This window comes from Mirounga angustirostris, unplaced genomic scaffold, assembly GCF_029215605.1.
Source record: "Mirounga angustirostris isolate CCGP_5_RB_7025 unplaced genomic scaffold, mMirAng1.0.hap1 SCAF_5, whole genome shotgun sequence".
Lineage (NCBI taxonomy): Eukaryota > Metazoa > Chordata > Mammalia > Carnivora > Phocidae > Mirounga > Mirounga angustirostris.
This window is the reverse complement of record NW_026991713.1, coordinates 178,351,417-178,367,336: the sequence shown is the minus strand read 5'-3', so window position 1 is coordinate 178,367,336 and position 15,920 is coordinate 178,351,417. Positions and strand designations below refer to the sequence as shown.

General features: G+C 60.1%; 1 protein-coding gene across 7 annotated transcripts in view; it reads right to left on the bottom strand.

Moving 5' to 3' along the window:
• Positions 1-3,391: 3,391 nt before the first annotated feature.
• Positions 3,392-15,920, bottom strand: part of IQCE (IQ motif containing E) — a 44,056-nt gene continuing 31,527 nt past the window's right edge. For 5 of the 7 annotated variants that reach the window (XM_064593389.1, XM_064593388.1, XM_045875908.3 and 2 more), the window contains 7 exons: positions 15,442-15,609; positions 11,394-11,417; positions 9,159-9,278; positions 8,529-8,650; positions 7,721-7,821; positions 6,697-6,810; positions 3,392-5,371 (listed from right to left, as the gene is read on the bottom strand). In XM_064593389.1, the coding sequence (XP_064449459.1) occupies positions 5,232-5,371; positions 6,697-6,810; positions 7,721-7,821; positions 8,529-8,650; positions 9,159-9,278; positions 11,394-11,417; positions 15,442-15,609 (789 nt within the window). In that variant the 3' untranslated portion in view covers positions 3,392-5,231. The remainder of the gene's footprint in view (positions 5,372-6,696; positions 6,811-7,720; positions 7,822-8,528; positions 8,651-9,158; positions 9,279-11,393; positions 11,418-15,441; positions 15,610-15,920) is intronic. The other 2 variants (XM_064593387.1, XM_064593390.1) reach the window with 2 other exon arrangements.

Sequence of the window (15,920 nt, the reverse complement as noted above, 5' to 3'; positions counted from 1 at the left end):
ATATTTGGGGAGTCTGGGCATTGGGGATGGAGCCCTGGGGATGCCTGCATCTAACAGGCAGGGGATGGGGCTGGCCCGGGCCGGAGTGGGGGGCAGGGGAGAAAGTGAGTAAGCAGGGAGAGGAGACACAGGGTAGGGGCCACTGCATCAGTGCTGCCCAGAGGGACAGCCCTGGCCCCGAGCTGGGGAGAAGGCAGTCTAGGCGGGTGGTGGGGGATGAGGCGGCCGGCCATCGGCAGGGACAGCCGCTGTGGGGCCCTGACCCCAGCCACCCCCGCCATCCCTGGCTTTCATTCCTTTCCTGCCATCCAGGAAGGGGAGGGCTGAGGAAGCAAGCGGCCAGGCTGGGCCGCCTGAATGAAAGCCCCAGGGGCCTTGGCACACATTGGACCCTCTCCTTTGAATCCCAGGCTGTTCTGGGGCTTAATTAACGAAGAGCTCAGGGGCACCCCTCTCCCTATTCAGAAAGGACTCCATGGAAACTTCTCACAGGTTCCTTCAGCAGGCTCTGGCTAACGGGGTCGCCCCTCCGGGCTGTACCGGGCCGACTGGGTTCCCAGCATGTTAATGGACAGCACTGGCCCAAGGCCAGCAGCCGGCACCCCAACCAGCAACATGGACCTGTTCCTCCTCCTCATTCAATGTCTTCAGCTCAGCAGCAGTGCTGAAAGGAACCAGGGATCGGATTCTGACATTTTCCCCCATATTCCCTGGTGACTTTTAAAGAACCTAATATTTAAATTCATCTTGGCAAGGGCCTGGGGGTGACTTGCAGTAAGAGTCTGTAAGGACTCCTTGTGGGCCAGGCTGGGCGCTGCTTTCAGACTGACAACTCCCGAGAGCCGAAAGCCAGTGGCAGGAACGGGGAGGGGGGCGTGCGTGCATGTGTGTGCATAGGTGTATCTGTGTGCGGACCCACATATCCATGTGTTTGTCTACACCTGCTGGCCGGGGCCTGAGGCTGGACCTCACTCCACTCTCTTGCCAGCTCCAGCTGAGACCCCCACCCCTGGAGGCAGCCTCTGTGCGGGTGGACCCCAGGCTCCGGGGAGAATGCGCAGGGGAGGGCCCGTGACTGGGGAAGGGGTCTGCCATGCCCTGCTCCCTGCTATAGACTCCTTGAGGCCCAGGCCGCTCCTCGACTAAGCGTGAAGCCTTCCAAAAGAGCCATTTGCCCATGAGACCCACGGTGATGGGGAGTGGGGTTGGCTCGGGCAAATGCCAGAGGCAGCCAACAAGTCCCTGGAGGGGCTTCCAGCAGATTCCAGGGGGCCCTAAGGGCCCGGCAAGCAGCCGCGTGCAAGCAGAGCGGGGCGCAGCAAAATCCTGAGAAGCGGACTCCCCAGAGATCAGCTCTCTTCTGTCACTGTCGATGATGATTCCTTCCTGCTCCTCAAGCAAAAGTTGAGTGGAATTCGGGGAGATGCAGTGGGCCGGCAGGGAAGAAGGACGTGAGAGGGAGCAGCGGCGGGCTGGAGGCAGAACCCCTTTCTTCCAGCGGGCCCTCGGTGCCTGAGCTGGAGCTGCCACTCAAGCAAAGGGCCAGGGGCCCAGGAAAGGCACATCTCTAAACCACACTGGCCGACGGGTTTGCGCGGCGTGGGCGACAGCATCACTCCCCTGGGGGCCATTAGAAGTGGTAGGATTTATGGGGCGAACCAGACAAGTACCCGTAAAACCACCATGACTGACAAAGGCCAGTCATGAGTAGCACAGTCTGAAACTGTATCCCGTCCCAAGACTCACGTACACATGATGCATAAGCTTGGAATAATTCTAAATAAAAATGCGGAAGACCGGGGATCCAGCCCTTCCTCTCCTGAGCCACCCGATGGTGCCTGGCTCCCACCTGGTTTTTAAGGACACTGACCCGGCCGGGATCCCTGCTAGTGAGCTGCTGGGAGCTCGGTGAGGTGGGGGCCTGGAGGGGCAGCCCGCTGGACCCCCAGTCCTGAGAGGCATCCCTGAGCCCTGTGACAGCAAACCCTGCTCCAAAACCACAGCAGGAGCTTGGAATGAGCTCAGGCGGCTTCTACGGAATTTAAATTGTGTTCAGATCCTGAAGGGTGGTGGGCCTTCTGCAGAGGGCATTTATTTCTTGGAGTCACAGCAAAGCCCCGCTGTGTTCACCCTGGTAGACGAGCTAGGCTGGCTTCATGCAGCCGGTCTTCTTGCCGGGACGGAGGTTTCTGGTTGGAAGGGCCGAGAGCGTTCGTGAGGAAGACAAAACGGACGCTCTGGGACAGCATGGCCAGCACACGCAGTCACCGGGCGTCCATTTCACAGAGTCCCTCCTTCGCTCACAGAGGACGAGCAAACAAAACCCCAGAAGCCCTACGGAGCTGCCCCGTAAGGATCTGCCCAGCCCTGGAGGCCTGCGGGGCCCTGCCCCTCCTTCCTGGGCGGGGTGCCTCCCAGCCCGCATCCCTCTCCGGGGTCGCTCTCTGCAGAGAGAGCCGCGGCAGCTCGCCCTGAGAACCTCCTGCCACCTGGCTCGCCCCACGGCACGCGCCTCACGTCTGCCCATGGTTTGGCTAGCTGGTCCTGCCCCGCGGTCTTCCCACCGGCACCTCCCCCGCCTGCCCTTTCTCCTCAGCCCACGCCTGCCGGGTGGGTATGAACCGAGGGCACGGCCTGGACTCCCGTCATCGCCTGGCACCTTCAGAACGGTCCGTCCCTGGCTCCTGGGCCAGGGTCTCCCCCATGACCTGGGCGACAGGAACAGCATCTCGATGGCCAGGCCAGGTCAGTGCACGCAACCCGGGGAGTGCCTCCGGGGCCCCTGGACAGCCCTGCTTCGGGAGGGTGGGTGGCCGCGGCCTGGAGCCACCCCTCCCCGCGGCCAGGGTGCTGGCATGCGCTCTGCCCCACAGAGACCGGCCGTGGCCACGCCAGGTCAGCTGGGTCAGGGCACTCGGAGGGTACTTGGGACGGAGAGGCGGCAGCTTCTCAGAGCCCAGCTACCTACGCAGCCCGGTCGCAATCGGTTCTGCACCATGGGTCCCAGCAGGTGCCGTGACAGTCCGGGCAGAGTGAGCCACGCGGGCCCCTGGACCTCCCCCCAGAAGGGCAGTGACCTGTGTCTCTGGGGTGCTCAGTGCCTTCCTGCTGGATCCCCTTGCCCTCCGTCTTCCCGGGCCTCTGCGGGGACTGGCCCCGGGGTGAGCAGGCACAGCAGGCAGGGGTCCTCGGGGCCGCACTCCGGCCCTGGCCTGTTCTGCCGCCGTGGAGCCCCAGCCCCACGCCCGGGCCCCGCCAGCATGCCGGTGCCGGGGGTTCTCCACGGGAACTGCAGGGTCACAGAGCCGCAGGGCAGGCCGTCCCTCAGAGGGTGTGCACGATGGACGTCGGCTCGGGTCACGGCCTGGAGGTGCATCGGTGACCAAGCAGCTTTGAGACTGTTTGCTTTTAATAGATCAACAACGCTGTACCAAAGGTGCACAGACAAGTGTAGATATTTACAATTCTCGGGGAGTTTCCTTGGAAAAACCCAAGTGCACGGACTGACCTTGCCTTCTCAGCCCTTCCCGATGCCAGGCCACTCTGGTCACGGTGCTCAGCCCCCCCTGCCCTTCCCCCGAGCGGGCCTTGTTCTCCAGGCCTGAGGCAGGGATGTCCCTACGACCTGAGCCCCCGAGGCCACCTGCTCCTCAGAGCGAAGAGTGGGCAGGAATGCCCATAGTTTGCGTGAGGGGCAGAGGAGATGTGTCCCGGGAGCACGCAGGCTGCGGACCCCGCCTTCATCACCCCCTGGCGCTCGCCCGCCCCTACAGACCCTGAGCTCCGAGCCCGGCACACAGCGAAGGGTGGTCCGGTCCCTGGGGAGCAGACCCCACAGACGACACAAGCCAGGGCCAGCAACGATTTCAGGCAAGTTACCAATCAGTCCAACGGGAGAAAAAGAAAAGAGAATTGATGGGGCAGCCCACAGACCAAACGAAGAAGAAAAGCTAAACAAGCAAGCGTCCCAGCTGAGTTTTTCTTGACCCGCTGTGTGAACAGAACCTAGTTGGGGGGGGGGGGGGTCCCGGTGACTCCAGGGGGCCAGGCCGGGCTGCAGAGACCATCACCCACCCGGGCTGTGGGGGGAGTGGCGATGCAGAGTGCCCCCTGCCACACGCCTAGCTGGTGCTGGAACCAGAAGCTTCCTGACCACCGAGAGGACAGCCTGAGTTTCCCCAAGGAGGATGTCATGCTCCCCAAGGTGCGACCTCAGAAGGGCTCCAGTGGGCACAGCAAGAGCGAGCTAATGTCAGACACGCGGCCTGGGGGACATGGGCTCTAGAGGCCCTTGAAATGCCACCCAAGGCCAGAGGCTCTCCATGTTACCATCAGCAAAGGCTAATCTCGCAAAGGGCGAGACTCAGCTCCGGAGTGGAGCTCTGTGTGGCAGAGGCCGGGCCGCGGAGCTGGGGCGCGAATGCAGCAAGGGCCTGTGGGCTCCCCGCTGCCCCTTCCTCGGGGCCTGGGGACCGCCTGCCCCCCTGCAGATCTCAAAAGCAAACCTGATGCTGCTTCTTAATCACAGTTTGGTATTTTTTTAAGGCTTAATCTGCCCAGTGACAAAATCCCATCAGACTGCTTCCTGGGCACGGCAGCTCTGGGGGACAGTGCCCCAGAGAGGTGGGGACGATGACAGATGAAGGTCTGTGTGGAGAGGTGCAGGAAGGAGCAGCCCGAGGAGCCCGAGCCCACCTTGGGGCCCTGACATCTTCGTGTCCCGTCATGGGGGTGGGGAGAGCCTGCCCCACACAAGCCTGTCATGTCCTCTCTTCCGGAAGGCACGGCCCCGGCGCATCCAGCTTGACCTACTTACTGGGTGGAGGTCGGAGCATACGGTGCCGGACAAGATGTTGGTGGGGAGAACGAGGTGCTGTCGGGCAGCTCCAGACAGAGCAGCTCTTCCCGGCTCAAGGCTAATGGTGGCCAGGAAGCCACTACCCGGGGCATGTGTTTGCAGGGCTCGCGGCTGCCCCCATCCCGGGCACACGCGTCTGTCCGGCTGACCCTGAAAACCAGTGCAGAGATGAAGCAACGGCTTCAGGATTCCTACACGAACAACCAGACAAGCGGCAAAACCAAACCAAAGAGAAAAGCTGACGAGAGCGCTGAGCTATGGAGTAGGCAGTTCTTTCCTAACGAGATAAACTACTTTGCGATTCTGGTCACCACGTCCTCCAGAGCGTGCCTGAGCTCCCCGGCAAAGCCGGCACTGCGGGAGGGCCCAGGGCCTACGGCGGGGACGAGGCCTTCCTCGAGGGCCGTGCCGGAGCAACGACAATCTCGTCCGAGTCGTCGGAGCTGTCGTCATCCGTAGGCGGAGGCTCTGCGGGCTGTGGCTGAGGTCGCGGTCCCGAGGGAGAGCACAGCCCTGCAAGGAAGCAGAGGGGGCCATCACCCCAGCGGCTCAGGACGGGGCAGGCCTTCAGAATCCCTGTCAGAGCGGCCACAAAGCCGCCTCAGCCTCCCAGCTCAGCTCTGAGCATGGCCATTCCCAAAGGCCAACACCTGCAAGCTCGAGCGCGGGCCGGGTCTCTCAGGGCCGCCCGCACAGGGAAGAGCCACCTTCCTCGCGACTCAGGCCCCCGGGGAGGGGACCAGGCCGTGCCCCTGAGCACTGTGAGCTTTCCAACGGACCCTCCCCTGCTTTCTTCACGCACAGCCAACTTCCCAAATCCTCGCCGGACGGGGCGCCACCTGCTGACCACCTGCGCCCTGAGTGCCGCCTTGGCGAGGGCGGAAGGCAGGGGGGCGCCTAGCCCCAGGAAGGGCCACACTCTGACCGCTTGGGGACACGGCAGTCACAGGGCGGCCAGCCGCTCACTGAGGTGAGGAGGCGGAAAACCGTATAGCAGCCCACAGGCCGGGGACTGGTCAGCTGTCCTCTGGGACTTCCAAGGAAACAATTAAAGCAGAGCCTCAGGACACTAAAACACCCGTTTTCAAGCTTATCTTGTTTTTTCTTTGCAAACACTGTCACAGTCGGACCCCAAAAGGGCTGGATTCCCACTTTTCCCGCAGGCTGCCCTATGGGCAACCGAGAGCAGTGTGCGTGCACGCGGCCCTACGGCAAGGCCTCTCGGCAGGGGGGCGCGGCTGCCCCTCGAACACGACACGTGCTCAGCAGGAGGAGGGGGCGGCTTACGTGGACGACAGTCACCAAAGGCGGGGTCGGGCGAAATCAGCATGAAGCTGGTTTCGGGAGGATGTGATCTCTGGGGAGCCCCGCGGTTCTAGATGACAGCCCCTCAGGCTCTGTGGGCTCTGCTCACCTGCACGTCCTCCCCGCCCACCTGCGCGTCTTCCCTGCTCATCTGCGTGTCCTCCCCGCACATCTGCACGTCTTCCCTGCTCATCTGTGTGTCCTTCCCGCACATCTGCACGTCTTCCCTGCCCACCTGCACGTCCTCCCTGCACACCTGCGTGTCCTCCCTGCTCACCTGCACATCCTCCTTGCCCGCCCCCCCCGCCCCCGTGCTGTTCATGTTTGCTCCTTGAACTTTGTACATGGAGTTTATGGAGCAAATACCAAAGTTCACAGTTTGCAAGTTCTGACAGGCTGGAAAGTGAGTGGTGATCTCCGGGTCAGACATGGCGTCGAACCCTCAGCTGGTGCAAGACATCCTCCAGGACCCGGCCCCAGAAGGGATGGGGTGGCCAGGCCCCCCGCGCCCAGCCACGGCGCCCCCCACTCACCAGAGCAGGGCTGCAAGGCTGCTGGCTTCTCCGGCCCCCACAGCCCTGGCGCCTCGTCCTTGGCCGCCGGCCCCTCCACGGTCTCCCCGCTGCTCACGTCGCTGTCCTCCTGACCTGAAACAACACGCACACTCCAGGCGCCCGCCCTGCACAGAGCCGGCAGCAGACATGGACGGGGCTAGTCACCTCCACCTGGCTCTCTACCCCAAAGGGCTCTGGCTCAGAAAACTGCTTCCTTTTGTAGTTTGTCCCAAAATGAGGCACTGCTCCCCACGGCACCCGCCCTTCTCCATCTGTGCGACCGAAGAGCTCAGGATGGGAAAAGTCCTTCCCACGAGTGCTGCGTGGTGACCGCGTGCCTCCCTCACAGATGAGGCCTCAAGACGTGTTTCTGGGTCCAAAGACAGCGTCAAAGCTCGCAGCACCACCTCCCTGCTCCTCTCCAGCAGAGTTACTGATAGTGTGAGCGCGCACCACACAGGGAGGTGCCCAACCCGTGTGAGGGGCCGTCGGACTTGCGGGGGGCTCCACCTCGCTTGCGAGGACCCCACGTCAGCCAGTGGGCGGAGCAGGGACCGGGCCTCGCAGCTGAGGCGCAGCGCCCCTGCCGGGCCCAGAGAGCTCTGCCCTGTGTTTGGACCGTGATGAGGTAGAAAAGCAATACAAGCAAAAGTTTACTTAAAACCAACAAACAGGAAAAGCACTGGCCCAAGGCGGGGAAACCACGCAACTCCAGCAGAGCCAAGAATAAAAACCAGAGACACACAAGCCACGAGCTCCAACCGTGTAGCCTGCAGGTGCCTGGACGCCACTGTGACTGGCACTGGAGCTTCTCCACAGCCCAGGGATGAGGGACGAAGCCGTAGGCGGGAGGCTCGGTGGAGGCATGCAGGGCGTCGCACCCGGACGGGCCCCCACACGTGCCCGCACACCCCAAGCTTCCAGGGCAGCGGCCGCTCTTTGCTCGGGGCTCAGAGGGCCCCAGAGGCCCCTCGCATGGAAATTCAAAATGAAATGAAAGTACCAGGAGAAGCAGGGCAGGGTACAGCAGGCGACGGGCGGGGGGTGGCCAGAGTGGGTCTCCTCCTCCTAGAAGCTGCAGTGGCCGTTCTCTGACCAGAGGCGCTGGAAAAGAGAGAGAGACTGCCGCTTGGACTTTATAGGACGCCCCCATCGCCCGAGGCCCCGGCGGGGCTCACGGATGTGCTGGAGAACACAAGGGGCACACGCCAAGGTCAGGCCTCAGACACCTTCCTCGCTGGCAGAGAGGGAGCAGAGACTGAAAAGGGACGGGTGGACTGGGAAACAGAGGGGAAGCCTGAGCCTCCTGCCCTCGCACCTCGACAGACACTCCCTTCACCTCACTGCAGGCTGCAGATCCCACTCTGCCCGAGTCGACCTGGATGGAGTCGGAGTTTCTGCGGCCCCAGCAGGTGAGAACGAGTGTGAGCTGCTGTGCCAAGGTCCTGACAACGCCCACGTGCCCCTGAACACTGGGGTCGCATCACATCTTTTTTAAAGGGTGATGCGTTAGGACAGGTGACCAGCCTACAGACTGGTGGGGAGCAGGACCATGCGGTGCTTAAGCCCTTCTGCGGGTTTTCCCCCAGCACGAGCGAGCCGTTCCAGGCAGGAAGGCCCCTCCTGAGGGCCAGCACTGGCGGGCTACCCCACCTGCGCACGTGGGAGGAGCTCTGCACGGGCATTTGTGTTCGGGCGACTCGCCAAGGTCCTGGCTCCCACGGCCTGCGCCTGCGCACTCCGGGCTGGCCTTGTCGTCCGGCAGCGTCTCCCGGCGACACAGAGCGGGGGAGCCTGCCAGTTGGACTTACCTGTGCCTGAGCCATGCCAGGTGTGCCCGGAGGACAGACTGGACGGTGGTGATGGCCTCCTCCTGCCCTGGGTCATCCTCAGCCTGGACGGCGGGGCTCGGGACGCGTTCCGGCGGAGGGTCCTGCAGTGACACGACAGTGGGGAAGAGAGCCATTTGGGAGCCTCTGCCCACTTCCCGGGTGTGGCAGGGCCCCCGCCTGGCCCCCAGAGAGCCCGGTGAGCGTGGCCCCGTTCCGGGTGGCTCACCTGGTCACTGACTATGTGCTCAGCAGCCTCCTGGCACGCAGACTAGAGATTCTTAAAATGAACGTCTTGTCATTTTCGCAGAGGAGGGATGGATATAGAAAACGCTAATCTTTACTGGGTATTTAAGCTTCTGTCTTAATTGTGGGGCGGGCATGCTGCCTAATACGTGAGCACCTCAAAGCAACATGGCCCCTGAAGTTAAATCCATCTGGCCCGTGCACCACAGGCTCGCCTCCTGGCGCCGCCTGGCTCCGCACGGACAGCAAGGTGCCAGGCAGGACACAGGCACCGAGATGCCGCGCTGCCCCGGTCGAGGAGGCACGAGACGGGACACGTAGAGAGAGCGGTTAGTGCCCCTGCCGCGTCTGGCCCCCCAGGGTTACCTGGCTGGGCGGGCTGGGTGGGCTGGGCGGGCCGGGGGTTTCGGAAGCACACGCCTGGCTTGACAGTAGCTTCACCCGCGCTAGGTGTCCCCTGAAAGCTGCCTGGAGTGCCGTGGCCACCTGGCAGGGACGAGGAGAGAGAAGGGAGGTGAATTCCCCTGGAAGGCGGCAGGTGCAGGGAAGGGGGCTCCGGAGGGCAAAGCTCGACCAGCAGAGAAAACGACGTCTCTTGCTCGTGCAGAGCCACGGCCTCTGTCACCCGCCCAGCGCCTCCCACAGGAAGAGGCATGCCCATCGTCCACACAGACGGAGGCACGGGCGTCCCCTCCCATGGCAAACCAAATCCTCTGTTAAACGCTATGACGTTTAGCGGCTAGTGTTTGTCCATAATTTACACGCAATTACGTTTCCACGTTGGGCAGTCCATCCCATGCCTCATGCTTTCCATACACATCTTCCAAAACCAAGCAGGGCAGACATGGTCTCAAACTGTCGCCAAGAAATGATCTATCCTCTGACCTTAATTTCTAGTGATTTCTTCACACACACGGATGCTTTGTTAAGTTCTGAGATCAGTGTTCTGGCTTTCGGGGGCAGCCTGGCTGGAAACATCACGGTGTGACAAAGGGGTTGAGCTCTTAGGGAGCGCCACACGAGCACACTGGGGCCTGACACGTCATGTGTCCAGAGCTCTAGACGCTTCCAGAATCAGGTCACTAAGAGAAACACCTCTGCTTTGTTGTTCCTGGGGGCAAGGTGAAGGAGATGTCCTGAACTTGGGGTTCAGAAACAGGCCCAACAAAGCGTGGCAAGAGACCCTCATTCAGGCAAATTCGAACAAGCAGGTGCATGTGTAGACCGACCCGGGGGGCTCGTTGCTCGCAGACGACCCGGGTGAGGGCTCGTTGCGGGCGACATGGGCTGGGGTGACGGCTGCTGACCTCATAGCCACCAGAGCCCGGCAGAAACCCAGCCCAGCCCTGCCCCACACAGGGGTCTAGTCGTCGCCTTGCCTGGGGAGGTGAGGACACGCAGGCCCGGGGGGGACCCGGGAGACCAGCAGCAGAACATGACAGTGCATGCCGGCTGGCCGGCTAGGAAACACGCTAGACGGGCTTTCGAGGAGTCCCAAAATCACCCATTCACCCACTCATTCCACAGATATTTGCTGAATGCTGACCACGTGGCAGGCACCATCCTAGAAACTGTGGATATAGTGGTCTAAGAACAGAGGTGGTCCCTGTCTCCGTGGAACTTTAAAAAAATTGCAATAGGACACAAGCAATTTAAAACAAGTAAAATATCAAAATGTCAAGTAGGGATATAAGCTACGAAGAGAGATAAAGCAGGACTCAGGGCTGGAGTGATGGCTGGCACGGGGTAGTCAGAGAGAGCGTCTCTGAGGAGGTAACGTTTCCTGCGTGAAGCAAGGGGGCAGGACATGCAGGGGTCCGGAGGAAGAGCCTCCAGGCAGAGGGAGCAGCGAGTGCAAGGGCCCTGTGGCAGGAAGAAGCTTGGTATTTCCAAGCAGTGCCCAAGAAGCCTCCAGACTGGGTAGAGGAGAATGAGCAGGGCTGGGGGGTGGGGTAGCCAGGGAGTTTGGCATGGAAGGTCCTTAGACAACAGCTTTGGATCATGTTCCAAGTTTGGGAGCGAGTCATGTGCAGTGGTGGGTGTCACTTAACACTTAAAACATGCTGCCCTGGAGGCTGCCTGGGGAACAGGCTGAGGGAGGGCAACAGCAGCAAGGGGCCGTGTGGGCGTCCACGGCCGTCGGGGTGGCTGGAGACTCCACCAGTTCCCAGCGCCCCTCACGATGCGTCCTGCGGCTCACACAGACCTGCTCTCCTCCCGGGTAAGCCGCGCTCCTGCGCGCGCCCCTCTTCTGCCCGCAGCCCTTCCTCTCACGTTCCCCAGGCCCTGGGCCAGGCCTTCCCAAGAGCCGTAACGCACGCCTGCCACCCTGACCTGCAGTGCCCCGTCTCAACACCTTTCTGAGTCCCGAGGGCCCACCAGGTTACCCGACCCGAACTGATGACCGAGAAAACTGTGCTGAAAAAACGACTGTGTAATTGAATGAATCTGAACGTGTGAAGTTACCCAAATATTCTTCTGACTCTGGTATCACCCCCGTCTGGTCTGATTTCAGGAAAACAAGTGCCCGAGACATCCCACCGGGACTTCGCTCTACTGCAAGAATATGTATTTGGAACAGGTGAAATAAACCTCGCTTACCTCAGTCAGAACAGCCTTTTTTTTCTGAAATAAAGAGACAGGTTATGAATTAACATGAGGATGAATTTTTGGCAACACAGCGTTCATGTCCTGATCCTGCCCCCGCCACCATCAGCACGATGGAAAGCAGAGCCGGGGTACAAGGGCGCCCCCCTCCTCGGGAGCCCCAGGAGGCTCCCCGCGTCCCTGTCCTCCCCTGCCTGGCGGACCGTGCTGGGGGACCCAGCAGCCATAACCAGATGCCAGCCTTCCCCGGGCGCGTCACAGTTAAAGAAGAGCCCTGTCAGTGGCACCTGTGGCTCCCGCCCGTGGCAGCTCTCTGTGGGACGGACTCACGAGCACCACCGTGTGCGCTTGACTTCAGCCCCAGGTGAGGAAGGCCTGCCCCCAGCCAGAGCTGGGGACACGGCTGCCCTCTCTGGACGGTCCCACAGCAGCTGGGCCCCGCCTGCCGGAGAAGCTACAAAGGGGACCCCCATTCACGGGTCTGGGTCACGGGCTCCCAAATCTGACCCATCGTCAGAAGCACCCGGGCACCGGAGGGAAAAAGATTCAGCCACACCCAAGGCTGAACCAAAATGTGTATCCTTACAGACGTCAGTGAAGCCCGAGTTCTTCTAGTGTGGAAACCCCAGGATGACGCACGTGCCGTAGGGGCCAAGCCACGGTCCACGAAACACACACCCACCCGCTCCTCTGCAATGTTCACCAGAGTGCATGGCCCACAGCTGTTACAGAAGAGGATGTGTCCCGTGACAGATTGAGGAAACGGAGCACGAGGACCAGGGGGACATAAAATGAATGAATGAATGAACGAATATTTAGTAATGGTAACAATCAAGACTGAAGATCGTGCCGAGCAGCCGATGAGGAGAGTACCGGTGAGGATGTGGGGTGAGCTGCAGAATGAGGAAGTCAACAGCAAGCCTGGAAAGAGCAAAAGTGGAGGGGTGGAAACGTGCCGTGACTTGAGGCAGATGGGAGAGACGGAACCGTGTTTGTTGCCTGCAGAAATGGACCCTGAGTGGGGGAGGCATGCTGGATCACAGCCGGCTGCAGGCCCTGTCGAGGGCAACCTGCAGCTCGCCTCAAAGAGTGGCTGGGTGTGGGGTGCCACCACACCGGCCGGGAGCGCTCCAGGCGGGTCCAGGGCCTTCCTCCTCATGGCCTCAGACACCCCTGTACCCCAAGGCAAGTCCAGCATGTACAGACCAAGAGGACCCCGGACTGAGGTCGCAGGACCCTGATTTCCAATTAAGTGGCCTTTCAAATGCTTTATTCTCAGATGTAGGTATGTGCATTTGATTTTTCTGAGTTCTTGTAACGCAGAATCCTGAAGAAAAGACTCAGCTCATGTGTCAAGAAGTCAGCTGTGCCCAGCTCCTGGAGGGGCGAGCAGTGGAACCCAGTGCGGGTGACTAGCCCTGCCCCCGCCCGGTTGGTGGGGAACAGTGAGCTAGGGCACTGCTCTTAGAGCACTTGACGTTTTGTCTTTTTAAAATTAATTAGTTAATTAAATTAGAGAGACTTTAATTACTTGAGAGAGAGAGAGAGCGCAGAGCAAGGGGAAGGGCAGAGGGAGAGGGAGGGAGAGAACCTCAAGCAGACTCACCTCTGAGCAGGGAGCCCAGTGCGGGGCCCGATCCCACGACCCTGAGGTCATGACCTGAGCCAAAATCAAGAGCCACCCAGGCGCCCCGTGTTTTGTCTTTTTAATTAAGCAAGGGACTGGTGGGGAGAAGGGTGAAAGATGAAGGGAAAAGCAGCACAGACAAGTGGCTCAGAGATGGCGAGCTCCGCCCAGATCTGGGGCGAGGAGGACGGGGAGCTGGGGACACCTTCTTGTGCAGAAAATGAGGTTGCGCCAGCAAGATCAAAGGCACAGGAGCCCGACCCGAGCGCTGCCACTGACCAAATGTGGGACACGTTGAACAGGAAAAGAAAAACGACTCATTAATCTTAAAAGCAGCAATGCTCCCTCCCCTCAGAGAGAGTTTGGGGAGAAACTCGCTGGCCTCCACTCCCCTGCTCTGAAATCAGGGTCTACTTAGTACTTGAAGGAAAACAGCGAAGCGTCTAGCCTGCCTTTTTGGAAGACCCTGGAGCTACGCCCCGCTGACCAGCCGATGAGGAAAACTGCTTCACAGAAGAGTACCAGCCGCTAAGTATCGGGAGGACCTGAAGTCACCCCACAGCCGTGTGAAAGATGGGTTGAGCTACCGTGCATGAAGGGTGTAGGGCCACTGGCGAAAGGGGGAGACCGGGGTTCACAGAGGCCACTCTCCCGACAGACTGACGGGATCATTATCAAGGGAAAGGTGTTTGCTTACAACAACAAAAGCAGGCAGCCACGACTTTACCCAGTGCCTGCAGTTAGACACACGGACAGACCTACCTAGTCTCACCTGCGCCCGAAGGGAGACAACGAGCCCAGCACCACCTGAGGGAGTGTGCTCTTGCCAAAAATACCTAACCTAAACCGAGTCAAGCCTGTACACCTGACTTGCCATGTACAGGAAGTAAAGGGAACAGAGGAACAAGTTAAGGGCCACCACGAGGACACAATCGGACAGTTGCAGGATGTGGGATGCCCTGCAGGAGACTGGCCTGTGCTCTTCAAGAAGAACATGACTTTAAAGAGAAAAAAAGGTTAGGGCTGATAAACCACACGGAGGAGGTTTAGACAACCGAAGAGGAAGCTTTCATTGGATGTGGGTCAAAATCCAACCTTGACTGGATCCGGGGTTGAAAAAGACAGTTGAGTGGCATCCTGGGGCACAGGGGACACCAGAGGACACGAGAGAACCTCTGCCACGTTTCGGGGTATCTGACAGCACGTGCTGTGGTCAGCGAGACGCCCTCATGCTTACAAGATGCTAGAGATTCACATCTAAGACTTACTCTCACATGGTTGTGCAAAGAAACGATCTGTATAGAAAATAAATATGGCTGCACGTTAACTACTATTGAGTCGAGGTGGGGGCAAGAATTTGTGCAGCACCTTCGTGAATATGCAGAGTTCTTTCAACTATTCTAAACGTTCTCTACATTCTCGTAAAAAAAGTTGGGAAGAAACAGTTTAACTCTACAGACAATCTTCTGGAACTAAGATCTTATGATATTCAGGCGGGTAGAGAACTCCAGAGTTTTTGTTGGTTCAGCTGGGGAGAAAGGGCGCTGTTGTGTTCTGCAGAACCCCGAGCTCTTTCTGAGCACATAGCTTGTCCAAGGAGACTGCCACCCTTACCCTGGGAGCTCAGGGGAGGAGCCCCATTCCTCTTCCATGAGATAGCATGGGGGTCTGCCAGGCTCCTCTCTCATCACCCCACTTCCCCATCCCCCACCCCTCATCACCCCATTTCCCTTGCCCCGGGCTCCTGGCCCCACTTCCCCCCAAGCACGAAGGCACTCATTACAGATTCACAGCTCCTTGTCTCCCGGGGTCTGAGATGCACATGCTCAGCTTTGGTGGGTGGTCTTCCTGTCCCCTAACCTACAGGTGGTGTCCTCTGAGGAGCAGCCACTCAAGGCAGGTTTTTCACAGTCCCAGTAAAATGGACCACAGCCCGAGCTGCTGCCCCCCCAGACAGCCCCAGAAGAGGGCCACTCTGGGCGTTTGAATTTCCAGTTGTTTCTGCAATGGATGCACCTGACTGTGGATCCCATGCTCGGGCTGTGCTCGGGGGGACAGGGCAGTGATTCCAGAATGTGATCAGGGGCTGCACCCAGAGTGGGTCTTCCTGGGAGCCCGCCACCCTGCCGCTGCATGTACCCGGTCCGTGAGCTAACAGAGGCTTCTGGACAAGTCACTGTCGTTTGCCACCTGGAAAACGACCCTCCCCCTCCTCCGAGGATGAGCTGAAAGGGAAACCTCCCCTTCCTTCCCCGCAGGACCGAGTCCTTCCACTGCAGGTCCAGGTGCTCGTCTGTCCCTCACCCCCCACGATGTCTGTTCAGGCGCGTCGAGTCTGTCCCGCATTTCCAGCCTCGCCCCTGGCACCTAGCCCACAGCCCGCACGGCACAGGGATGGCCTCCATGGGCTCTCACCTGGCATCGGTACACCTTCCACTGGGTCTGCAGGATCCTGGCCGCTGTGTCTCTTCGCCCCTCGGAGCAGGTAGAGGGGGGCCGGGAGCCCTCCTTGCTTGTATCTGGCTCACAGTCCTTCTGAGAGGGCCTGCTGGTGGGAAGGGAAGGTCGGGGTTCTTCTGGGGTCTGCAGAAATTCAAGGTGTAAAGGATGGTTAAGCTGGGCAGGGAAGATGGGGATCGGGTCAGGTGGCAGGATATCGACATGATACAGATGAAGCCCATCAGACCAGACTTTTTAATGTGGAGGAAGATCTGTTTGTTCAGCATGCCATTCGACAAACAAAATCTCTGCAGAAACAATGTGCAGCTAATAAATGGATTGAAGGTCGGTTTTCATCCCCCTCCCCAGACCCAGGGTGGCGGCGCTCCCCTGGGAGGACGGTGCGTGACACCACCTGTGGGTCCGATGGGGGCCCCTTCCATGCTACGACGTCC